The 24412-nt window shown below is 47.9% G+C and overlaps 4 protein-coding genes and 2 long non-coding RNA genes across 11 annotated transcripts in view; 3 read left to right on the top strand and 3 right to left on the bottom strand.

Annotated features, from left to right (window-relative positions):
* Nucleotides 1-4337, bottom strand: part of Vps51 (VPS51 subunit of GARP complex) — an 11766-nt gene extending 7429 nt beyond the window's left edge. The window contains exons 1-2 of one of the 2 annotated variants that reach the window (XM_005063963.4): nt 4064-4337; nt 3451-3580 (exon numbers count right to left, since the gene is read on the bottom strand). In XM_005063963.4, the coding sequence (XP_005064020.1) occupies nt 3451-3580; nt 4064-4279 (346 nt within the window). In that variant the 5' untranslated portion in view covers nt 4280-4337. The remainder of the gene's footprint in view (nt 1-3450; nt 3581-4063) is intronic. The other variant, XM_040749049.1, reaches the window with a different exon arrangement.
* A 28-nt stretch (nt 4338-4365) lies between these two features.
* LOC121141399 lies at nt 4366-5492 on the top strand. The gene is made up of 2 exons (XR_005878300.1): nt 4366-4485; nt 5380-5492. It is a non-coding gene; the product is annotated as an uncharacterized LOC121141399 (long non-coding RNA).
* Nucleotides 5493-7382: 1890 nt separating this feature from the next.
* On the top strand, nt 7383-8407 carry Tmem262 (transmembrane protein 262). Of its 3 annotated transcripts, none has more exons than XM_013114458.3 (3): nt 7383-7941; nt 8047-8114; nt 8250-8407. In XM_013114458.3, exons 1-3 carry the CDS (start codon nt 7768-7770, stop codon nt 8350-8352), a joined length of 345 nt encoding a protein of 114 aa, XP_012969912.1. In that variant the 5' UTR covers nt 7383-7767; the 3' UTR covers nt 8353-8407. The 3 variants fall into 3 exon arrangements, with proteins under 3 accessions (XP_012969912.1, XP_040604955.1, XP_040604964.1); XM_040749030.1 differs by having other exon boundaries at nt 7432-7941; nt 8047-8146; XM_040749021.1 differs by having other exon boundaries at nt 7417-8146.
* Nucleotides 8383-12316, bottom strand: Zfpl1 (zinc finger protein like 1). Of its 3 annotated transcripts, none has more exons than XM_013114440.3 (8): nt 12162-12316; nt 11723-11832; nt 11349-11460; nt 9982-10175; nt 9795-9867; nt 9577-9723; nt 9278-9395; nt 8383-8838 (listed from the first exon to the last, which is right to left on the bottom strand). In XM_013114440.3, exons 2-8 carry the CDS (start codon nt 11822-11824, stop codon nt 8652-8654), a joined length of 933 nt encoding a protein of 310 aa, XP_012969894.1. In that variant the 5' UTR covers nt 11825-11832; nt 12162-12316; the 3' UTR covers nt 8383-8651. The 3 variants fall into 3 exon arrangements, with proteins under 3 accessions (XP_012969894.1, XP_021082272.1, XP_012969901.1); XM_021226613.2 differs by having other exon boundaries at nt 12142-12297; XM_013114447.3 differs by having other exon boundaries at nt 12131-12295.
* A 57-nt stretch (nt 12317-12373) lies between these two features.
* On the top strand, nt 12374-24412 carry Cdca5 (cell division cycle associated 5). The gene is given in 11 exon segments (XM_040749006.1): nt 12374-12549; nt 12731-12822; nt 12909-12974; nt 13052-13087; nt 16230-16655; nt 20476-20592; nt 20956-21050; nt 21268-21366; nt 23767-23833; nt 23969-24062; nt 24065-24412. Coding segments are annotated over 11 exon segments (1314 nt in total). The 5' UTR covers nt 12374-12503; the 3' UTR covers nt 24241-24412.
* LOC121141391 lies at nt 19922-21624 on the bottom strand. Its single transcript, XR_005878283.1, has 3 exons — nt 21538-21624; nt 20900-20979; nt 19922-20235 (listed from the first exon to the last, which is right to left on the bottom strand). It is a non-coding gene; the product is annotated as an uncharacterized LOC121141391 (long non-coding RNA).

The following is a 24412-nucleotide window of genomic DNA, read 5'->3' as shown; positions in this document are numbered from 1 at the left end:
CAGATATAGAACTCTCAGCCCCTTCTGCACGTGCCTGCCCGCCTGCCACCATGTTTCCCACCATGGCATTAATGTACTAAACCTCTGAAACTGTAAGCTAGCCCCAACTAAATGTTTTCCTTTATAAGAGTTGCCATGGTCCTGGTGACTCTTCACAGCATAAAACCCTAAGACAATACCGCTAACTAATGAATACTCCAAGAGCTACTAAACAGTTTCTTGGCAGTTTCCCCACATCTTGCCATATCCTCTGGCAGGCATCAGTCTATTTTCCAGCTTCACAGAGTTACCTATTCTGGTTATTTAACATAGGAAAATCAATACAACACATGGCCTTTCTCATCTGACTTCTTTTTTTCTGTATTGAAACAGCATCTCACTACGTAGCCCTGGCTAGCCCAGAACTCAGAAATCTGCCTGCTGCTGCCTGAGTGCTGGGATTAAAGGTGTGCACCACCATACCCAGTCCTATGTGACTTCTTTTGCTTAACATATATTTGAGATTCATCTATATTATAACATAAATCAGTATATCTCACCTTTTTATGGCTGAATAACAGTTGTTGGGAGACACAATTTACTTATCCATTCACACAGTTGACAACTATTTGGATTGCTACAAAAGTTGGAAATATAGTTCTATGTAAATTTGTTTTCAAGGTTTTTTTTTTTTTTTTTGGTTTGGTTTTGCTATTCAAGACAGGGTTTCTCTGGCTTTGGAGGCTGTCCTGGAACTTGCTCTGTAGATCAAACTGGTGTCAAAGTCACAGAGATCCACCTGTCTCTGCCTCCCAAGTGTTGGGATTAAAGGTGTGAGCCACCACTACCTGACTTCAAGTTTTTTTTTTTTTTGGTTTTACGAGACAGGGTTTCTCTGTATTGTTTTGGAGGCTGTCGGTCCAGCCTGGCCTCAAACTCACAGAGATCCTCCTGCCTCTGCCTCCCGAGTACTGGGATTAAAGGCGTGCGCCACCACTGCCCGGCCAAGTTTTTTTTTTTAATTTGTGTGTACACATATGAGCAAATACATATACATGTGCAGCATATGGATGTGTGCACATCTGTGTGAGGTGTGCCCACTAATCATACACATGTGGAGGCCTGAGGTTTATGAGTGTCTTCTTCAGTCACTTCCTATGGTGTGTGCGCACTAATTCTATTTAGCTTTTAGAGGACTGGTCAAGTTTTTCTGCAGTGGGGGTACAGCTCTGCTATTGTATCAGGGTTTTATATCCTCCACATCCCAACCAATATGCTATTTATGGATGGCAATACTAGTGGATGTGCAGATAAGTCACACCTCCTTAATCAATGAGGTAGAACATCTTTACATGAGCTTATTTCTCATTTGCATGAGTATTTATTAGGGAGGATTCTGTGTGCTTGTGAGCATCTATGTATTCTACATTATTCATGTGGAGGTCAGAGGACAACCTAAGGGAGTTGGTTCTCTTGCCCTACCACATGAGTCCCAAGGACTGAACTCAGGTTGTCAGGCATAGCAACAAGAAACTTTGCTTACTGAGCCATCCCTACTGGGTACCTGAAACAGCAAGAGCAGGGGACCAAATCCAGGGCTTTCTGCATGTTGGGCAAGTGTATTTTGCTGTTGAGCCTATATCTTGGTACACATCTACACATAACCTATTAATTGAGAGTTTTGTTTCCTTTTGTTTTGGGGACAGGGTCTCTTAAAACCCAGACTGGCCTTAAACTTCCTGTCTCTACCTCTCCATTGTTGGAATTATGCATGTATTCCATCTATTATGCCACTTTGTTCAACTTTCCTTTTTTACTTTCTATCCTTTATACTGGGTAATCTCAACTGACCTATCTTCCAAGTTTTCTCATTCTTCTGGTTTCTTTCTCTTCCTTTCTTTTTTTTAAGCACCCAAATCTTATGCTATTTCAAGTCTACTGCTGTGTAGCTTAGTCTGGCCTCAAACTCATGACAACTTCCTCCCTCAGTTTCTGGAGCGCTGGGCTTTTATAGGTGTCTGTAGCCAGTGTCAGCGTATTTTTTGAGTAAATATAAAACTCTGTAATCTTGCCAAGTCTAATCTTTGCAGATTAACAACATCAGCTCTCCTAACACTCACTTATGATTTTTCTCTTTCTTTAGAAAAAGGTTCAGGGGCTGGAGAGATGGTTCAGCAGTCAAGAGCACTGCCTGCTCTTCTAGAGTCCTGAGTTCAATTCCCAGCACCCACATGGTGGCTCACAACCATCTGTAATGAGATCTGGTGCCCTCTTCTAGCCTGCATGTTACATGCAGGCAGAACACACTGTATATATAATAAACAAGTCTTTTATTTTTTAATGAAAAAGGTTAAAAAAAAAAACCCTAAAGCCACCTCTATTAAGCAAAAGATACAAGTCAAACACTATACATATTCCAATGTAATACTGGCAAAATTCCTATGGAAAATTCCTTAGGACAAAAATCACTATTTCTTTTCCTCTTGAGGCTAGCATTAACAGACAAGCATCTACTTACCGAACCAGCCTGAAATCAGATAAAAGAACAATGAGGATGTGTTACTATAGCTGCTGCTGTGACACTGGGAGCATAGCAGTACCTATGAGGATACAACCCCACAGATGTGAATAGTCTCTACGGTCTGCCTCTTGGACATTTGTTTTAATGTTATTACACAAATCTCCTGAAAGTAAGATACAAAGAAATGTGATGAGACCTGAACTGTCTAGTTCGAGGGTAGGAAAGATTGTTCTATGGTTGAGATTGCACACTATTCGTATAGAGAACCTGAGTTCAGTACTGAGCCACCACCATGTCAGCCCTAGCTCCAGGTGATCTGATACCTCTGGTCTCTGGCCTCCCACATGTGTGCAACCACTCCCACACACCCCCACACACTGGCCTCACATGTACACACCCACTCCCACACACCCCACACACCTGGCCTCACATGTGCACACCCACTCCCACACACCCCACACGCCCCCACACACTGGCCTCACATGTGCACACCCACACACATGCACATAATTAAATGCCACTACTACTAAATCTTAAGGAATAAGGACAGAGAAAGGAGTGACAAGTCCACCCTCAAGGCAGACTGACCAGAAATAAAAGTTACAACTCATAATTAAAAAATTTTAATGGCCTGAGATTGCTTAGCAGCAGGTAAATGTGCCTGTCATCAAGTGTGGTGACCTGGGTTCAGTCCCTTAGTGCTTTCTAAATGCTTCAGATAAACTCATGTCATTTTATCCTTTCTCTCTTCCTCTGGTCATTAGAACAACCACAGTAACAGTCACTTTCATTAGAGTCTGATCATGAAGACCAGGACAGAGGTGACAGTGGATTAATGTTGGGATAGAATTATACTTTAGGTCTCTTTCCTTTAATCCCTGTTTTTCTCAGCACAGGGGGGAGATGTAAGACTGTCAGGAGTGTGTTGGAGTGTGTCCTAGTGGGATCACCTGTGGCTGAGATGAACTTGTTGTAGTTTTCATAAACCAGGGTCTGCATGTCGCTGTCTAGAGCCCGGATCTGCCGCACCATGTCCGTCTCACTGTCCATCAGCTGGGCCAGAGGACACTCCCTACGCAGCTAGAGAAGCAGGTAGTAGCATCAGTGTTAGTGCTCACTCATGTCCCCTTGCCTTGCCTTAGGTTAGTTGGCTTTCCGTGCAAGACAACCGTGATCCCACCCTTATAAGGTATTCTAGATATGGAGCTTACAAGTGACATACTTCAGGGTTTACTACTAAATTTGGGATTTGTCAGCTTTCAAAGTCTTCAGGCTCAGCTTAGTCAACCCAAGCCCAGCCTTGCTCCTGTCAGGATATGGCTACGCGCACTACCCCGGTCCTATCAGAGTGTCACCATCGAGATCACAGACCCCTGTATCACCTCAGGTCAGTCCTATCTGGTCCTCGCTTGCTTAGCCCCCAGATCTGCCCCTTTGCCCAGTAAGGGCTGTCCTCCTCTTACGAACTCTCGCTCCCCTCACCACATCAACAAAATCCGGGGAATGATCTAGGGTCCAGTATATTGGGGGTCTGGACCCGCCCTACTTCACACATACACACACCTTGTCCAGATAAACTTCCGGGTCGAAGTGCGCCCCATTGAGATCTGTCGGGTCTAGAGGGTCAGGCCCCGCTGAGTGCCCCGCCGCCTCCCCTTCCGAGAGGCCGTAGTAAAGCTTCAGCATCCCATGAGCCTTCCGCCGACGCTCCGGAGCGTCTGCCTCGGGTCCTTCTGGGGAGTCCCCGGGTCCGGGCCCCTCAGCTGCCGCTGCCGCCATATCTCCAGCCGCAGCACAGGGGGTGAGGGCTGGGGAGGGAAAGGAAGCACTTCCGGGAGCCATAAAGTTGTTGAAACCAGGCGGTCCTTTAGGTGAAACGTTCCTCTGCAGCTATAGGACATGTGAGTCTAAAGTTCCGCCTTGCAGTTCTGGAGTGCGGAGGTTTCGCTGAGCTTCTGGCTCCTGTGATTGTGTAATGCTGTAAGGTGGGCAATTCGTGGCATCCCAATCCTGCATCCCTACAGGAAAGACTCATGGAATATGTGACTAGATTGAATGAATGGGCATTAGAATTAGGGAATATATTTCAAAGGAGGTCTACAAGGATCGTGTCTATTCAGTAGCCTACACTATGGCTCTAGTGCAGTATTTCCTAAGGTCCTGTCTCCAAGGGTTTCTGCTCACCCTCAGTATAATAACCTTTATTCTGTGTTTACAGAACCTGTAAACCTGAAGTGGTTGGGGAAATGTGCTGAGTGAGGAGTTGAGGACAATTCCTGAATTTCTGAATTAGACAAAAGTCTGAGGCATTCATAGAGGCCAAACTCTCAAGAGAGGAGGGAATGAGGTCAGAATGGGATATCCTGAGTTAAATAGAAAAAAAAAGAGACTTTACTAGTGATGTGCTGTAAACGTTACCGAGGATGGGCTGATAGAGAGGTGGCCTGCCAGGAGTCCTGCAGACCAAACACTGACTAGCATATATTTTTATCTGTAAACCATGATTTACAAATGTAGTAGCTGGGTGGTACTGGCACACACCGTTAACTCTAGGCAGGTGGCTTTCTGAGTTTGAGGCCAGCCTGGCCTACAGATTGAAGTTCCAGGCAGCCAGAGCTACACAGAGAAACCCTGTCTTGAAAAAAAAAAAATTCGGGCAGTGGTGGCACACGCCTCTAATCCCAGCTCTTGGGAGGCAGAGGCAGGCAGATCTCTGTGAGTTCGAAGCCAGCCTGGTCTACAGAGACAGTTCCAGGACAGCCTCCAAAACAATACAGAGAAACCCTGTCTTGAACCTCCCCCCAAATTCTAATGATATTAAGATTTACATGACATCTGTCGAACCTCAATGTTTATTGTTTTTAATTATGTGTCTGCAGGTGCTTAAGGAGGCCAGAAGAGAGCACTGGATACTGTGAAGCTGTAGTTACTGTGTGAGCTGACCAACATGAGTACTGAGAACCAAACTGCAAGAATACATATTTTCACTGCTTTTTCTGTTTCTGTTTTTTGAGACAGAGTCTCACTATGTAACCTTGGCTGACCTGGAACTCACTATGTAGACCAGGTTGGCCTGGAACTCACAGAGATCTGCCTGTGATCTCTGCTTCCAAGTGCTGGAACCAAATGCGAGTGTTGTCATGCCCAGAGTCCCATGTCTGTCTGTGTCTGTCTGTCTCCCTGTCTCTGTCTCTCCTCTCTCTGTTTTGTTTTGTATTTTGAGACAGTGTTTCTCTGTGTAGCAGCTCTGGCTGCCCTGGAATTCACTCTATAGACTAGGCTGACCTCGAACTCACAAGATCTGCCTGCCTCTGCCTCCAAAGTGCTGGGACTAAAGGTTTGCGCCACCATTGCCAAGCCCCAGAGCCCATTTCTTGACCTATTATTTACAGCTGCTTGTGGTCTTGAACCACAAGTTTCTTGACTTCTATTCACTGGGCTATTTAGACACTGTACATGTGAAGATTCCAGCCTATGAGGCTGTAATTAAGAAAGTGAATTGGAGCTGGAGAGATGACTTAGCAATTAAAAGCATTTGCTGCTCTTCCTTATTACCCATGTTCCCAGGCTCACTACTGTCTGTCATTCCAGTCCTGGGAATCCAATGTCCTCTTTTGGCCTCCATGGGGAGCCAGGAACACATGTGTATTGCAGGCAAAATACTCATACATACAGAATAAAATTAAATAAAAAAATCATAAGATGAAGAAAAGAAAACCAAGCATGGTGGTGTGTACCTACCTAGAGTCCAGCACTCAGGAGCAAAGGTGCCAGAGAGGGTTAAGATAATCCTTACAGTAAGTTTGAGGCCAACCTAGGCTACATGAAAACTGTCTCAAAGACTAGATAAACAACAAAAAAGGGGGCTGGAGAGATTGCTCAGAGGTTAGGAGCACTGGCTGCTCTTCCAGAGGTCCTGAGTTCAATTCCCAGCAACCACATGGTGGCTCACAACCATCTATAATGAGATCTGGCGCCCTCTTCTGTAACACAGGTAACATGCAGGCAAAACAAAAACAAAAACAACAAAAAGGCTGGAGAGATGGCTCAGCAGTCAGGAGCAGATTCCTGACAGTTGTCTTCTGATCTTCACATATGCACTGTGGCATGTGAACACTCTCACTCCACCTACCACACATACTAAGATAAATGAGGCTGTGCATAGTGGCATACACCTTTTTGAACCATGTAGGTAGATCTCTGTGAGTTTGAGACCAGCCTGGTCTACAAAGTGAGTTCCGGGGTAAACCAGGGCTGCCTAGTTAAGACCTTATCTCAAGCACATAAAACCAACTCTAAGTCAATTAGTATTAACTAAATGTAGTAAAATCTTTAAAAGCTTATTTGCATTTCATGCTATAAAATACATAGGCTGCCAGGCGGTGGTGGTACACGCCTTTAAAACCCAGCACTTGGAAGGCAGAGGGAGGCGGATCTCTGTAAGTTCGAGGCCAGCCTGGTCTACAAAGTAAGTTCCAGGCCAACCTCCAAAGCTACAGAGAAACCCTGTCTCAAAAAAAAACAAAAAACAAAAAACAAAAAAAGGCCTTGTGGTGGTGGCGCACACCTTCAATCCCAGCACTCAGCAGAGGCAGGTGATCTGAGTTCCAGGACAGCCAGGGCTGTTACACAGAGAAACCCTGTCTCAAAAAGCACAAACCAAGGGGCTGGAGAGATGGCTCAGAGGTTAAGAGCACAGACTGCTCTTCCAGAGGTCATGAGTTCAATTCCTAGCAACCACATGGTGGCTCACAGCCATCTGTAATGAGATCTGGTGCCCTCTTCTGATGTGTACATGGAGGCAGGGTGTTGTATTTGTATTAAATAAATAAATTTTTAAAAAAACACACAAACCAAAACAAAACCAAACACCAAAAAACAAAAGCAAAACCTTGCCATGGAGCTGGGACATGCTCTTCCACCTTTCTGAGACCTTGCCTGTTCCCTACAGTGTCCCCTGTGGCAATACCAAACTTCCCAGGAAGTAAAGGATGGAATGGTGTCTCCTCCTTACACTACAGGCTCCTGCCATTCAGCTCACTTTGCCTATCACTCCACAATGGAACATCCTCAATACTCAGACACATCCTTTTCTTTGTTGGAATCAGGCTATGTTCTAGAACCTCGCCATCTCCAATGCCTCCCTCACTCTGGAATACACTGCTGTTTCTGCCAGAACCCCCTAGAATGGCAGCATGTTGCTGCCCCTGGACAGTGACCACTTGCTCCAGTTCCTGGGCCTGACTTGAGTCCAGGCTGTGACCAGGATGAGGTGGCGGGACCGATTAGCTGTATTATTCTTCCCTCCAGGCATGATGCTCACTGTAGCTGCACTCATGCTCTTCTTCATACACATGGGTGTCTTTGCTAGTGATGTTCACAACTTTTGTGTCACCCACCACTATGACTTCATGAGCTTCCGATACACAGTTGTCCTGACAGTAGGTCTGGGATGGGGGCTCCAGGGCTGCCTGGGGAACGCCAAGGGGCTGATGAGAGTGTCAGCTGTGTCAGGAGGCCACTCTCCCACTGGATCCATCTCCCAGTTATCCCAGGTGATCAGCATCTGCTGGGCTGCCATGGGGTCACTCTACGCAGAGATGACTGGTGACAAGTTTCTTCGATGCTTTGCTCTGACCATCCTGAGTGAGTGGGGAGGTGTACTACAAGAAGGGAGAGTTTTGAAACCCTGAGACATGGCAAGGAGGGAACAAAAATGTTGAGCTGATGGGCTCTTTCCTCCACCCAGTGCTCAATGGAGCCATGTTCTTCAACCGCATAACCCTGGAGTTTCTGGCCATCAATTACCGAGAAGAGAGCCACTGAGGCCTGGAGATTGGGGACAGGGCTGAAAAGGAAGATGGAAAAAGCTGCTTCCGGTATTTTAATAAAGCCTGTTGTTTATTTGCACCTGTCTGCTCCTTTGAGGGTTAAGTAGGAGGGTGGAGACCCAGGGAAAAGCAAGTGAAGACCAATTTGACCAACAAGGCTACAGACCCTGGCCTGCAGTCTCAGCCTCCAACTGACTTGGTCCAGGGGAATCTTAGTGTCTCAGGACTGAGGAAGAAAGGTGGAGAAAAGCTCTCAGAACTCCCAGACCTTCTCTCCCCAGGACATCAGGTCCTAAGCTGGCCCAGACACAAGCATGAGCTCAGGAAGGACCTACACGGATGTGAGGGTTCATGAGTGGGTCCAGGTTGGGATCACTGTCAGCTGCAGCCCGGCCGAGGCGAGACATAAGGGCAAGGAGTGCCAGGAAGCCCAGCAGCCCCAGCAGGAGCAGGAGCCCTGCCCGCTGGAGCAGAGTCAGTGGCCGCTTCCGGGACCCAGCCCTGCTCCTAAGAGAAATGAGGGGAACGTCAGATCAGGCCCTGAGGCCCTGCCCTGGCACAAAGAACGAAGCCTTAGTCACTATCTTTGGGCCTTAATTTTCCTTATTTGTGCACTGGGAATGTTCACCCCTGCTCCCCTGCATTGGCCATCATAAGGAGTTATTATGAAGCTTGAACCAGTGGGACATAAGTTGTTCTGGAGACTAATGGAAACCAGGTGGCAACACAGCAGGAAGAGGCCTCAGAGCCCAAGTCCAAACCCTCTGTAAGAGGAAAGGGCACGGCCCCTGGAAAGGACACATACACTAAGCCTGCCTGCCTCCCAGGGCCTCATTGTGGCCCTAGTACCGGATGCTGTTATGCCCAGAACAAGCCCCATTGTTAACAAATTGTCCACCATGGGGCCTCTCCTCTCTGACACCTCATCCTGTGTGTCTGCATGTACCTGAGCAGTTGGGCCAGCCAGCCCAGAGCAGGCCGGCGACGATATTTGTCATCATCACAATCTCCATGGAGTCCTGCTGTCCGGTCATCATCCCGTGTGTCATACACCTTCCTTGGGGCTATAGGGATAGAAACACCAGCATGAACAAGCTCAGACAAACTGATCCTATGCAAGTTGTGGGGAGGCAATATCTGTACTTGGAGAGAGGAAGAGTCATTCCATATGGGGCTCCTGAGCTCCCTCCACACAAATCACCCACTTTTTCCTATTTTCTGACTGGGGAAAATTTCCCAGCTTACCGTGTGTCGGGGCCTCAGTACTACCCATGTGTATGACTGTGTGCTGCTCAGGACGGCTTTGGGAAGAAGGGGGACAGGGAACCTGGCTGTAGAAAGCTGGAGCAACAGAAGTGCTGTCTATCTCCTCTTGCGTAGCAGGGCTGGTGGCTGTGGACAGAGAGGACTGTCAGTGGAGCAGGGAAGCAAGGCCCTGACAGCAGACGGAGGCCACCACTTACCACTGAAGCTGGACCAGTCAGAGAAGTCTGAGGAATTGAGGGGCTCAGGCTCTGGGCTTATCACCTCATCGATCTGGAGAAAGGATTCTAAGTTAGTAGCCTGCGCATTCATGTTGCCAACCCATTCAATCTGGCTCAGGTGAGGGTCAGGGCAGACAGATGGCCAGATAGACAGGGGGACCCTTACCAGAGGGAGGCCCAGTCCTGCCCGGGCCCAGTTGACTGTGGCTAGCTTCTCTCTCAGTGCTGAAGCCACAGGGCCAGCTAGGTTGGCTGGGGGGAAGATAGGACCATTACAGCTGGGGCACTGGTAGCCTGCAGGTGCTGTGTTTCGTGGTAGCTGGGCAGCACGTTCATTGATACAGGCCCAGTGGAAGAGATCTTAGGACCCATGAAATAAGAAAGGAAAGACATAAGAAATACAACTTGTTGGGCTCTTAGCCTAGGCCTAGGAATGTCTCCCATTCTCAGCAGGAATGAATGAACATATATGTGGATATCCAGGGTCATTCCTTTTCCTCTTCACCCCAGGTCCCCAAAGCTTCATTCAACCTTCTTGTTAACACCACTGTACTAAATCACAGTAGATTCTATCAACTTGGCCAGCCCATAAGAAGAAGGTGTGGCTGGGAAGAAAATGCCATCTACCAGAGTCTTCTCTGGGCCTGAACTCATCACACACTGGGCTAATAGCTAAACAACAATAGTTTCAGGCTGGGTGTTAGTGGCAGCTGCTTATAGACCTATCACTTGGGAGGTAGAGGCAGGAGGATCAAGAGTTCAAGGTCAGCCCCATGAGATTCCAGCTCAAAAAACATTACAAACAAGAATACTTTTAGGAAAGCTTCCCAGACATACACACAGACACATGCATATATCTAGAGATACAAATATACATATGCTTATAAATATATAAGCAAACCTAAGAGCCATTCCCTCAACCTTCACTAGTTGTCACATGTGTAAGATATACACATCTGTACATTCATGGCAGTTAATACTCAAAAACCAACACCCTCATTCGATCATGCGTTCCATGGAACATATGTTCATTTATATTCATTATCCATTCACTTTCCCATGAGTATTAATCAAATTGTGCACTTGTACGAGTGCACACACAATCTCATGGAGAAAGGCATGTAACATTTGCTCTTTTGGACCAGCATCTTGAAAAACTTAAGCTGAGGCTTTTACACCAGGCTGTGACTACTGTCTCCCTCTAGTTAACTGTAATGTGTGAGGCTTCCTCTCTGCTCAGACTTGGTATCAATAACATTCCCAAAAAAAGTGGATCTTGCTTTCAGCCACAGAGCACAGTCATCTCCAGCTCTCCAAGACAGGCAGAGCAGGAAAGAAAGACACCAAGGCTCTGGAAGGACAAGGCTTGCCTAGACTTACAAAGCCGGGAAGTACCTAACAGAATCGGGGTCAGAGGCCCTGGCCTCCAGGCTTCAGGGACTTATTGTCTTGATGCTTGAAGGGTTCTAGCAAACCAGTCTCCGAGCTGGATGCTGGGGCTGCCCTCACCCCTTCCTAGTGCTCAGGCCTCACCATAGCAGACAAGCCGGGTCGTCTCTCGACTGGTCAGGGGTGTGTTGCACAGGCGGCAATTAGGGTTGTAGTCACTATCTTGTAGCCACTGCAAGTAGGACTGCACGATGCACTGGAGTGGGAAAGAGATGTCACAACTGGTGCTCAGGCTCCACGATGCATATACCACCAAGGCCCGATTGCCTTGTTTCTTTCAGACTCATTTCGTCTGTTTAGTGAATGAACATTTACTGAGCCTAACCGAGGGCAACATAAACCAAGTCCTTGCCCTTGTAGAGCTCACAATCTAGCGTTGGGTCCCTCATGGATTTGGAAGGAGACAATCTGCCCTGCCCACCCAGTGCCCTGCTCAGCCACTGCTCTGAACGCCCCACCTTGGCGTGATTGGCTACCAGGCAGTGCTCGCAGACGTTAACTCGATGTTCGAAGCAAAACAGGTTTGTCACCTTCCTCTTGGGGCACTTGCAAAGGCCCATGACCGACCCTAGAGAGAGGATCTGAGTTAGCAGGAAACCAGGTTCAGGTGATTGCCACTATGTTCTCACTAACCTAGTTCGATTGTTTTTTAAATCCCCCAGACCCTTTTCACACCGGTCCTCAGCACGGGTAAGGCCACGCCCCCAGCAAGACCATACCACAGGCGACCCCTCAATCTATCAGGACCCAGCCCCTAGCCAGATATCTCCATCAATAACTCCAATAACACCAGCCCCGCCCCTAAAGCCCCACCCCCTCTTGACCCCACCCCCATCCGGCAGACCCCATTCTGAGTCTCAGAGAACCTCCGCGGTACCGGTCGCGACGGGTGCGTACTGTGGTGGGAAGCGCAGAAGGTCGGAGACTATGTGGACCCACTCCAGTAGCTGAAGCTCTGCTCCCTTCGGCTCTGGCCGCTCTGATTATCCCTCCGCTGCCACGTCTCTTCCGGGTGCGGCGCGCGCTGATGACGCCACAGCGCCACCAGGCCACGCCTCTACCTTACGCAAGACGTAAACGTGAGACAAGTAAGGGGTAGTTCAAGGATCGGCCTTCTTCTTGCGTCACTTCCGATTCCTCCTTTTCCTGGCGGGTGATTTGAACGTTTGCAGGCACAAACTTCCCGTTTGGCGCGAGCCTAAGTTGGAGACCGAGGTGAGACTGAGCCGGATCATAGACATGTCGGAGCGGCGAACGCGGTCCGGAGGGGCCGCCCAGCGGTCTGGTGAGTGGAGGACGCGCGACAGCGGTAGGGCCATGTCGTTTGGAGAATGAAACTCAGCCCCCGGGCAAGTTGGAAAACTGCGTCTGCTTTTCCGAACTCGTCAAGCGTCTTGTTTTGTTTGGTGGCTTTTTTTTTCCTCGAACAAAGTTTTGCTTATCTTTAAACATGTTTCTCTTCCCAGGGCCCAGGACTCCATTTACTAAGTCTTCGAAGAGGTCCCACCGGAAATCTGGCTCAGATCTCCCAAACATCTTTCCTGAAGTCTGGCCGAAGGTGAGATCCGAGTTCCTTAAGTACTGACCTAACGTAAAGCTTTGAACAAATGTAAAGCTCATGTTAACCCTTCTCCCCCTTTTCAGACACCTCATGCGGCTCCAGTAAGAAAGGCCATCATCTTGAAGAAGATCGTGGCTCATGCAGTAGAGGTGAGAGACAGGGATTTGGGAGTGAAATGTCAAAATGGGCTTCGCTGTTGATTGATAGGTTGATGTTATCTCTACAGGTCCCAGCTGTCCACACACTTCGAAGGAGTCCTAGGGTGAGTTCACTTCCACCGGCTTATTTGTGTGGGATCCAATTCTCTTTAGAAATGAGGGTAGGCATACTAAGCACCACTTCCACCCAGGCAGATGAGAACAACTTGCCTCGTGATACTTTAGATCTCACTGTGTAACACTGCTGTCCTGAATTGAAAGTTGCTGTAGACCAGCCGGGCGTTGGTGGCACATGGGAGGCAGAGGCAGGTGGATCTCTGTGAGTTCGAGGCCAGCTTGGTCTACAGAGCAAGTTCCAGGACGGCATCCATAACAATACAGAGAAACCCTGCCTCAGAAAAAAAGTTGCTGTAGACCAGGCTGGCCTGGCCTCAAATTCAGACATCCAACTGCCTTGGTCTCCCCAGTGATGGTATCAAGAGTTAAATGTGTCCATGCTGTCAGGACTGACTACGAATTGCCATTCTTGTTACTACCTGTAGATGTCCTTCATTTTTAGTTTTTGTTGTTGCTGGGCTGGGTTTAGTTTTTTGTTTTGTTTTTCAAGACAGGATTTCTCTGTAGCCCTGGAACTCACCTTGTAGACTAGGCTGGCCTCAAACTCACAGAGATCCACCTGCCTCTGCCTCCTAAGGACTGGGATTAAAGGTGAGCACCACTACTGTCCAGCTAAATAAATGTTTTAAAAAAGGGAAGAGTACAGCCGGGCGTTGGTGGCGCACGCCTTTAATCCCAGCACTCGGGAGGCAGAGGCAGGCGGATCTCTGTGAGTTCGAGGCCAGCCTGGTCTACAGAGCGAGTTCCAGGACAGCCTCCAAAGCCACAGAGAAACCCTGTCTTGAAAAACCAAAAAAAAAAAAAAAAAAAAAAAAAAAAAGGGAAGAGTAATTCTCAGCAGCCAAATCAGATGGATCTCAAACCACCTGTAGCTTCAGTTGTAGAATATCCAGTGTCCTTCTGGCCTCCATGGAAACATGCATACAAAATACAGACTGTAAAAGATGAGTTATGTGTACATGCTTTTATAGTTTTGGTAGAACTTTTGTTGTTCGCATTGTTGTTTTTCGAGACAGGGTTTCTCTGTGGCTTTGGAGGCTATCCTGGAACTAGCTCTTGTAGACCAGGCTGACCTGGCACTCACAGAGATCCGCCTGCCTCTGTCTCCCGAGTGCTGGGACTAAAGGCGTGCGCCACCACCGCCCGGCGGATATTTTGTTCTTGAACAAGATTTTGTTATTGAGTTGGTCTGATTGGCTTGGTACTCTTTGAGTAAGATAGGCTGGCCCTGAAGTCAAGGTTATCTTCCTTCCTAAACCCTAAGAGTTCTGGGATTATAGTCCCCAGTTTGATTTGTTATCCTGATGTATGGTGCTGGAGGTTAATCCCAGGATATTGCACATACTAAGCCGACACCCTGCTGCTGAGATAACCCCAGCCAGCTTCTGAACTATAAGTTGGGATGTCATAGAAAGATTTCTCTACGAGTATGTGAGTGATTTCATTGCAGCCCTCGGAGGAAGGGGGAGAGCCTTGAGTTAAGATGATGAGGCCCCAACTAAGATAAATGGCTGGACACATGTCCTATCACACTTCTTCCTGGAGAGCTTCCTGACTATTCTAATTTATTGACACATTTCTCTAGAGTTACTTACTTTATTCATCATCTGGTAGGGTACTTGCTTACATGTTTGATATCTTTCCCTTCTCTCAACATGACTACCTTGAGAGTAGGGACTTCCGAATTCGTGGCCAGCCTGGTCTACATAAATAGACCCTTTCTCAAAAAGTACAATCTTGGGTGTCTGTGTGGCTGCAGAGGAAGGGAATGTTGGAGGTGGTTCCACTTCTGATGGCATCCTTTTGTTTTCAAGACAGGGTTTCTCTGTATAGCTCTGCCTGTCTTGGGACTCACTCTGTATACCGGGCTGGCCTCAATTCACAGAGATCCTCCTGCCTCTGAGTGCTGGATTGTGTCCAGGCACGTTCTTCTGAAATGTCTCCTCTTCATGGCTTTTCCTGTCTTGTAATAGGGCATAAGGTGTCATTGAATTTGACCTTTCACTAGGTCTTGGCCTCTAGAAAACTAGGTGCCAAATTTCATGTCCATTAATTCAGTGAGCCTCCAGTAGTACAGGATTCTGCTGTACATCTGGACATTGGCAGAGTTGGCTAGACAGCTGGTGACCCCTGAGCCTCAAGAAGCTCCTCTTCTGGCTGGCATGACTGAGTTAACCAGGAACTGAGATAGCGGCCAACTTCAGATAGCTATATTGCTATACTAGAAAAGAGGAAGACTTCAGAATAGATGCAAATAAAAATCTGGACTGATGTGAACCCCAGGTATTGTTTAAACTGAAAGTGGGGTTACAGTAACCAACACATGAGCCTCAAGTACATGTCAGGTTATGCTTTTGCTGTTCACAGGGTCAAAGCCTTTGTGGTTGCCTTTGTATACAGAGGTGGTATTGCAGTGTACCATACTCAGAGATCCGCCTGCCTCTCTCCCAAGTGCTGGGATTAAAGGCGTGCGCCACCAACGCCCGGCTTGTTCTGCTTTTTAACCCCACCCCCACCCAGTTTTCCTTATTGTGTTTCAGTGCCACAGTGCAAGTTCTGAGATGCCAGTGCTTTTTTATTTTTTTAAGTTTTCCCCAGTATATTCCCAGTGCCCAGAATACTCCCTGGTATGGGACAGGTCACCAATAGATATTTATTGGCCAAATAAACATTTTGCAATAATCTTTAGTGGCTCTATAGCAGATGGCTCATGGAGGGTGAGGCTGAAGCAGGCAAAACAACTAGGAGACCACCAAGCCAGCTTAGGTACGCTGGGACTTTGTCAACTAGCAAATAGTAGCTACATGCCAGGTACATTTGGCAGTGGCAGCAAATGTAGTGAATCTTGTCAGCTTCTCCAGAACAATAGTGATTGTCTCCTTTTTCTTTCCAACAGTGGAGGTAGAAGCCAGGGCTTGTGTATTCTGGGCATGTGCTCTATAACTGTTTGTTGCTTAAAAGCTGTCCTGGACTGTCAATGGAACTCCTCAGCACATTGTCTAGCATGCACAGGGCCTGCCCCCTCCAACCATAAAATACACAAGAAATGGTAGAAATCCTGTTCTTTGTGGGCAGTCTTGCCATCCTGAATCCCTGAGCTGACGAGTTCTCTCACCTGTCCTGATACAGATCTCTTTTATCTTGGAAAAAGAAAACAACCCTCCTCTCAAGGTACCCACAAAGGAGGACCTCTTCAAGACCTGTAGTGTCCCTGTTACCCCCGCCAGCACCCCAGTACTATACGCTCATAACGTTGAGTCTAACTCTGGGGAAGGAGAGCTGGACACCAGAGACTTGGAAATGTCCCAGAAAGTCAGGCGATCATACAGTCGGCTTGAGAGACTCAATACTGCCTCAACCTCCACCCCTGGCCGCCGATCCTTTTTTGGCTTTGAGGGACCTGAAGACTTGCCCCAAGTCTCACCCGTCATGTGTTCAAAGTTAACTGAGATCCCAAAAGTATCTTCGAAGCCCTTGGTTCCAGACACAACGCTTCCTGGAATCTCTCCTCCAGTTGTGAAAGAAAAACGAAGGAAGAAGGTGCCAGAGATCCTGGTAAGGGGCGGGCCTCTCCCGAGGTTGCACTGTACAGGCACAGGGTGTGTGGGGCCAGGACTCCAGACTTTGAGGGAAGGGAATTCCTGAGGGTGTGGGTAACATTCTCTGGCCAGTGTGGCTACTTTCCCCACTCATATGCCCTCATTTCTTTCCACCAGAAATCGGAACTGGATGAGTGGGCTATGGCCATGAATGCTGAGTTTGAAGCTGCTGAACAGTTTGATCTTCTGATTGAATGAGATAAAGTGGGGGTACACCTGGCTAGGCTCTCCCCTCTCCCTGTACATATTGCCCTTTAGTAGAGCAGAACTTGTTACCCAGAAAGGTGTTGCTGGCCCTTTGTTACATTGTGGCTGATTACCCTGGGCTTTCTATCTCCACAGGATTGGGGATGAGAAGCTTACTCTGCTACAGTCCTACACTGTCAGAAACAGGTTTATCCGTGGGTCGTCTCTGGTGTTGTCTCTAGGCTTGGAGTCCTAGAGTCTGATAGGGAGCTCACAGGCTGGAGAGACAGTTAAACTCTTGGGGAAATCTGGACGTGGAGTCTGGGATGTGAGAGAAGGAGGTAGTCATAGTTGTTTTTTTTCACACAAGTGACTGTTATGTAGAAGCTGGTTGTGTTTGTGCTCTGCTGTTGACACACTGGTGAATGAGACTGATGCTTAGGGCAAAGTGAGTGTACTTCATGGTGTGGGCTCCAGCTGCCGCCACATCTGTTTCTTTCAAAATGAACTGCACAGTCGTGGCTCTGGATGTGGCTTTTTGCAACTACACTTAGAAAGTGCTGGATGTTATTTCTCAGGAGCCATGCAGCTAGCTGTAGCAGTGATGGCAGCTTTTGCTGTGAGCTTGACTATTATACTTTACATGAGACCATTCTCTGGGGGGGTTGCTGGGAACAAAAATGGATGCCTCATTGTCTCTGCTGAAGTGCTTCCTGCCTACCACCGCCTCTCAATTATGGTAGAAGATACAGTTTCAAAGGCCATTGTACTTCAACATATGCAAGTTCATGGGAGGAGAAGCTGCAGGGAATGAGAGCTGCAAGCAAGCACCTGAGGAATTTGTCCTCACTGGTCCCTATGGACCCTGAGCTGGACCCGTCTGTCTTTGAGGAACTAATGTATAGCCCTGGGAAAAGGTTTGATGTCAAATAAACTTTTAAAGAGACCTATCTGTTTTTGTTTTGTTTTTTGATATTTATTTTGTATACAGTGTTCTATATGCATGTATGCCCACATTCCAGAAGAGGGCATCAGATCTCACTACAGATGGTTGTGAGCCACCATGTGGTTGCTGGGAATTGAACTCAGGACCTCTGGAACAATATTCAGTGCTCTTAATCTCTGAGCCATCTCTCCAGCCCAAGAGTCCTATCTGTTTATGGACTGCTTTTTATTTGGTCAAAGACAGCCACTGGTATGAAGCCCTGGATGCCATGTCTTTGGCCTTTGTCGCCAGGGCTGTTCCTCTGTACAATTTGCCAGCATGGCCTCCCTCCAGGGACTGATTCCCTGTTCCTCCAAACTGGAGTTTACCAGAATGAAGCCCAGGGGAGGTATATGGAATTGATCACACTCCATCCCTCTTCCTCTTTTCCTAAGGCTCCATCCAGCATAGGAGTCTGTGGCTCAGGCATAATAACCTTTCCTAGATGTTGCCCAGCAGCTGGGCTACGGGCACCCCTGAGAAGCAGATCAAAGATGTGATTCCTTGACCTGTTTTGCAGATGTGAATGTCCCAGATCGTCCTCTGGTGAAATCTAGGCCATTAAATTTTCTCCAGAGCCCTTACTGAACCTAGAATACCATCTCAGCTCAACTGGCCAACAAGACCCACCTCTGCCTGTCACCCTTTCCCTGGTTCTAGGGTTACAGATATATTGTCACATTGGCTTTTATGTTTGTGCTAGAGATCTGAATTCAGATTTATGTCTCGTAAAACCAAAAAAAAAAAAAAACACAGTAGTGGGGACAAGTTTGCAATTTTATTAAAAAGAAAAAAACCCTATTCTGAGTGAGATAATGAGGTAGGGTAGAAGAAAGGTATCAGCCAACTGCACACCTGAAGTCTATGCTTGGGAGATGGAGATAGGAAGAGCAGGAACAGGCCATGCTCCATTGTGTGATGAGTTCAGATCAGCCTAGGCTACACCAGACAAAACAAACACCCTTTAAGTGTATCCCCTGCAATACTGTCATGTTTGGGATGTGTTTATGTGCAAAGATGTCTTCCAGGGGCTGTAGCTCAGGGGTACAGTGCTTGTCTAGCACACTCGGGCCCTTGGGTTTGATCTCCAGTACCACTTACATGAAAATGATTCAGTATCTGAGATTCATATGTGTTGTATTTCACCTGGCAGTTTACCAAAACTGCAAGTGAGCAGAATCTTGTCAGATGACTCCCTTCAAAAAACAAGAACAAAACAAAACAACAACAAAAAAAAAAATCAACAATGCAGGGCAGTGGTGGTACACACCTTTAATCCCAGCACTTAGGAGGCAGAGGCAGGCAGAGATCTGTGAGTTCTAGACCAGCCTGTTCTACAAAGTGAGTTTCAGGACAGCCAGGGTTGTTACACAGAGAAACCCTGTCTTGGGAGAAAGAAAAGCAAACCCTAAACAACGACAAAAAGCAAAACACAAGGGATTGGGGTGAGGGGTAGTATTTAAAGGAGCCCTACAGTTTTGTAAAAGTGGACAGTTATTTCCACTTAGTGTCAGATGGGCACTGAGAAGCAAACCAAAGATGGCATTTGGGACCCTCTGTTATGACACTTCTTTTCCTATTTGTTTTTCCAAATAGGGTCTCATGTAGCCCAGGCTGGCCTTTAAGTCATTATTTAGCTGAAGACTGGCCTTAAATTCTTTTTGAGACAGGATTTCTTTTGTATCCCTGGCTTCTGGAACTTGTTCTGTAGACTAGGCTGGTCTTGAACTCAGAGATCTACTTGTCTCTGCCTCCCAAGTGCTGGGATCAAAGGTGTGCACCACCACCACCTGGCTGGTCTTAAATTAGTGATCCTCCTGCCTATACCCCCTAAATACTAAGACTACAGCTGTGCCTACAATATTCATTTTGGGGTTGTAATTGGATTCATTCCCTGAAGATGGTCACGGGCTCCTGTACCAAATAAGTCTATTTGTTCCTTGAAGTCAAAGGTGGAAGAAAGAACTAGCTCCCAAGAGTTGTCTTCCAACCCTCACATGTGGGCCATACACATATCACAGTGGTAATAAACTTGGAAAAATAGAAAACTCTGTATTGATCGCTTTTTTCCTCATATGACAAAACAGCTTAAGTAAGGAGGGTTTATCTTGGCTCACAGTTTGAGGATGTGGTTCATCGCGGCTGGGATGTAATGGCAACAGGAGTCTGGTCACATTGCTTCTGTATTCACGATGCAGGGCCAGATGAGTGCCACTGCTCGGTTCTCTTTTGGCTTTTCATTCTGTCTAGGACCTCAGCCCATGGAATGGTGACAGCCATGTCTAGGGTGGGTCTTCCTCTCTCAGTTAACCCTGTGTAGCAACTTCTTGAGCAACATGTCAGGAGGTTTGTCTCCTAGGTGATTCTAGATTGTCAAGGTGACATATTAACCATCAACACTGGGCATCCTGTATTTGCTGAGGGCTTTACCATCTGGGCTGGATCATGGTCTGGCAACACTAGCTTGGGGGTTCTGGCTTTCTGGATAGAGCTGGTAATGGACACTCCCTAGACCAATTGCTACCCCAAGAAAACCAAGCTTGTTAGAAAAGGCAAACAAATAGGATGGAGGAAACAAGTCACCAAGCAGGTCTGTCTCCCTCAGTCTCCCACAGGCAAACTGAGTGCCCACTCCAAGCAGGCCTTGAAAACAGTAATGCAGCCTGCTGAGCCAAAGCTAGGAGAACCTGAGGCTGAGGACTCCAGGGAGCCCATCATGGAGGTGACAGCAAGTACTGGGGTCTCCCTCATTTACTGCTGACCCTAAGAAGGCAAGGGAGAGAGGTGGGCTACAGAAATTCTTCCTTAGCCTGGGCCAAGACTAAGATCCTCAAGTTCTTCCCTCTTGCTGCAGCCTCTAGTTGCTGGGGCATCTTGGGTTCTTCTCCAGATGGCGGGCCTCTTCAAAAAGACAACTCTCATTTGCCCTGTCTTTTCCACTGCTTCCTCCCCATAAGTTGAGGGGCACAGAGACCAAACCCCTGTAGAGCAGAGAGATGGAAAGGGCAAGAAGGGGAGGAAGGACTCACCTCTTGGGTTGGAAGCCTCATGCCAATTCAGTCACCAAGGTGCTTTTTCTGCAAAGCCATCTTCAGAGCAAAAGTTGGACCTGCAGTCAGAACCCACTGTCACATTCCTGTTCACACTCCTGAACACTCCTGAGCCCAAAGATGCTGAATCGTAAGACTGCCTGGATGGGTGTGTGTCTGCCGTGGGTAGGTATATCCCAAGGGAGGCGGAGGACAGCCTCCCCCCAGATCTACTCAAACCTATGCTAAGTTTAAGCTTTGGGCTAAACAGCAGGAAGGCCCACCCACACAGGACTGATGGAGCTGGGTCTCAGGCTGGGAACTATCAACTGGCCCCCAGACCCTGAGGTCTGCTTTCACCTCCCCAGGGACACAGAGACACTGGAGCACCGGTTCCTGGGTCAGGAAGACTGGGGCCCGAAGCGTACTTCAGAGGAGATACAGAATTTGCAGAGGGACTGCATGAGGTGAGCTTCAGGGACACGTAGGGTTAAGTTTACAGGACAGGATGGTGAAGCCGGCTCTGGTTCTTAGCTGAGGGCTTTGGGTCTTCACTTGCCCTGAATCCTCTGCCTGTGTCCTCTTTTGTCTTTATTCTGTCCTACCCTAGATAACCTCCTTGCCAGCAGGGCCCTCACCTCCCTAGCAAAAGTATCCTACAAGATCAAGAGTGTCCCACTGGTTAGTAACCACAGCCATGGCTGAGTGGCAGGAGTCTAGTATTGAGGATTCTTACCTTTTACATCAAAGAACTGGATAGGTAGCTGGCTGTGGAGGGTTCCATTCTATGATGTCAGGCAATAGAGCTTGGGGTCTGCTTAATTCTACCTGACAACAGAGGTCCTGGGATGGAGGTGATACCTCTCCTCCAGTGCTTCATGACTTTAACCATGGGTCTGAGCAATGCAAGTTTCAGCTCACACACTGCCGGCACGGAGCTCTCAGGCAGGGCTCATTCATAGTAGGAACTCACCAACCTAGAACCATAAACCAGTCCTAAACCAGTCCTGATACAGCGCAGAGAGGGATGGCCAGTCTTCTGCCCTGCTCCACAGAGACTTCAGAGGACTCATGGCCCAGCCCAGGTGATAAGCAACCTGTCCCTTGCTAAAGAAGAGTTGGGTGTGGGTCCACACCTGCAACCCCAGCATTTGGAGGTGGAAGCAGGAAGACCAGGGGTTCGACATCATCTTCGCTATGAAAATTCTAAGTCAGCCTGGGCTATATGAGGCCTTGTTATGAGTAAATAACAAATAAGAGTTGAGGATGTAGCTTAGTTGGTTGAGTTTTTGCCTTTCTGGAAGCTGAGATTCCAATCCCAGTACTGTATAAACTAGGTGTGGAGGTGCGCACCTTTGGTCTCAGCAGTTGGGGATAGAAATAGGAGGGTCAAGAGTTCAAGGTTATCCTTGTCTCCATATTAAGCTTGAGGCTAGGCTGGGCAACACAAGAGTCTATCTCAAAATTATCTAATTAATGAGAAGGGGTTGGAGAGATGGCTCAACAGTTAAGAGCACTGGCTGCTCTTGGAGAGGACCAGGTTCAGACCCCAGCACCCACATAGAGGCTCACAACTGTCTATGACGCTAGTCCCAGGGGATCTGATTCCCTTTTCTGGCTTCTGAGGACAACAGGCACAGGAGCAGGCAAAACATTCATAATATAAACTAGAAATAAGTTAACAATTTTTTGCTTGTTTTTAGACACAGGGTTTTACTCTGTAGCCCTGGCTGTCCTGGAACTCACAGAGATTCACCTGCCTCTGCCTCCTGAGTAGTGAGATTAAAAGCCTGAACTGCCACCACCCAGCATAAATCAGTAAATCTTAAAGAGAATGCTGGGGGCCGGGCATTGGTGGCGCACGCCTTTCATCCCAGCACTCAGGAGGCAGAGGTACGTGGATCTCTGTGAGTTCAAGGCCAGCCTGGTCTTTAAAGAGAGTTCTAGGACAGTCTCCAGACCTGCAAAGAAACCCTGTCTCAAAAAACAGAGAGAGAGAGAAAGAATATGCTGGGCAACTTAGGAGATGGCTCAGGAGTTAAGAGCACTGACCGCTCTTCCAAAGACCTGAGTTCAACTGTCTATAACTCCAGTTCCAGGGTATCTGATACCCTCACACCAATACACATAAAATAAAATTTTTTTTTGGTTTTTCGAGACAGGGTTTCTCTGTGGCTTTGGAGGCTGTCCTGGAACTCGCTTGGTAGTCCAGGCTGGTCTCGAACTCACAGAGATCCGCCTGCCTCTGCCTCCCGAGTGCTGGGATTAAAGGCATGCGCCACCAACGCCCGGCAATAAATTGTTTTAAAAAGTAAAAATAACACCCTGGACTCTTGGGGGAGGGTCTAGGCCCTGCCCTGGATGAAATGACAGACTATGGACACCTCCATGGATGGCCTCACCCTCCCTGGGGAAATGAGGGGATATTGGAGGGGTTTGTGGAGGGCATGGGAGGAGGGGAGGGAAAGGGAGAGGGACATGTGAAGCAACCTTGTTTCTAATTTGAATTTAAATTTAAAAAAGTAAAATAAATAAACACATACATAAAATAGAATGGTGGGTGTGGTGGCCCATGCCTTTAAATCCCAGAACCAGGAGGTGAGGCAGGTAGTTCTCAGTGTGTTTGAGTTCAGTCCTGTTTACATAGTGAGTTCCAGGCCAGCCAAGACTACACAATGAGACCCTGTCTCAACAACAAAACAAAAATATAAAAATGAAAAAAAATAAAGAGAAAAGGCAGCTGATGCAGGTTATATCAAAGGAACAGTTTCCTCCGCAGTGGTGACGTAGGTTACGTCCAGTCAACAACAGGAAGTGTGTGACTGGGGAAAGAGCTTGGGGTTCAGGTAACCTCTCTTTCACTCTAGGCTTCAGGAGGCACTTAACACCAACCAACAGGACAACCTGGTCCTTGAAGAGAGGCTACAAAACCTGGTGAGACCCCCAAGCCCCAGAGCACTGCCTTTGCCGTGGCTCCCTCCTGCCCCCAGCCTCACCTTTTTGCTCCTGGGGCTGAAGGTAGTCCTGCTGGTCAGCCACCATCTCAGGCCCTGCAACCCTTTCTCCCAGGCTACCACACTGTACGAGAACTTGGAGGACACTCTGCTCACTCCAAAGAACTATAGCGTCACCCAGAAGACAGCTGAAGTCTCTCAAGAGGAAGCAGGGGTCACCCAGGAGAAAGCAGGGGTCACCCAGGAGGAAGCAGGGGTCACCCAGGAGAAAGCAGGGGTCACCCAGGAGGAAGCAGGGGTCACCCGGGAGGACACAAAGGACACCCGGGAGGAACCCTTGGCTTTTGGGCAGCTGAAGAGGGCTTCTGCCCAGCGCTACTCCCTTGAGCCTCCCATACCTTTGCCAGTAGCCACCCCATTCTCAGAAGATAGTGTCTCACAAGAACAGCAATCAGCCCTGGCCAGGCCTGAGGCCAGAGAATGGACACCTCTTCAGGAGGTGGTTCCACCAGTCAGCCCCGCTTTAAGCCCCAGCAATAAAGATCCACACTGAGTTGCA

This window comes from Mesocricetus auratus, unplaced genomic scaffold (genome assembly GCF_017639785.1).
Source record: "Mesocricetus auratus isolate SY011 unplaced genomic scaffold, BCM_Maur_2.0 Super-Scaffold_4256, whole genome shotgun sequence".
NCBI classification, from domain to species: domain Eukaryota; kingdom Metazoa; phylum Chordata; class Mammalia; order Rodentia; family Cricetidae; genus Mesocricetus; species Mesocricetus auratus.
Note: the sequence above shows the minus strand (reverse complement) of the source record. Positions and strands in the feature narration are given on the sequence as shown.

Excerpts from the sequence above, each read along its gene's own strand:
- Tmem262 (XM_040749021.1), top strand. The coding sequence starts at position 7,768 with ATGAGGTGGCGGGACCGATTAGCTGTATTATTCTTCCCTCCAGGCATG. Across the intron at positions 8,147-8,249 it reads CTTTGCTCTGACCATCCTGA|TGCTCAATGGAGCCATGTTC; the intron begins GTGAGTGGGGAG and ends TCCTCCACCCAG.
- Zfpl1 (XM_013114440.3), bottom strand. The coding sequence starts at position 11,824 with ATGGGCCTTTGCAAGTGCCCCAAGAGGAAGGTGACAAACCTGTTTTGC. Across the intron at positions 10,176-11,348 it reads GACCCGGCTTGTCTGCTATG|ATCTCTTCCACTGGGCCTGT; the intron begins GTGAGGCCTGAG and ends ATGGGTCCTAAG. Across the intron at positions 8,839-9,277 it reads TGGCTGGCCCAACTGCTCAG|GAGCAGGGCTGGGTCCCGGA; the intron begins GTACATGCAGAC and ends CATTTCTCTTAG.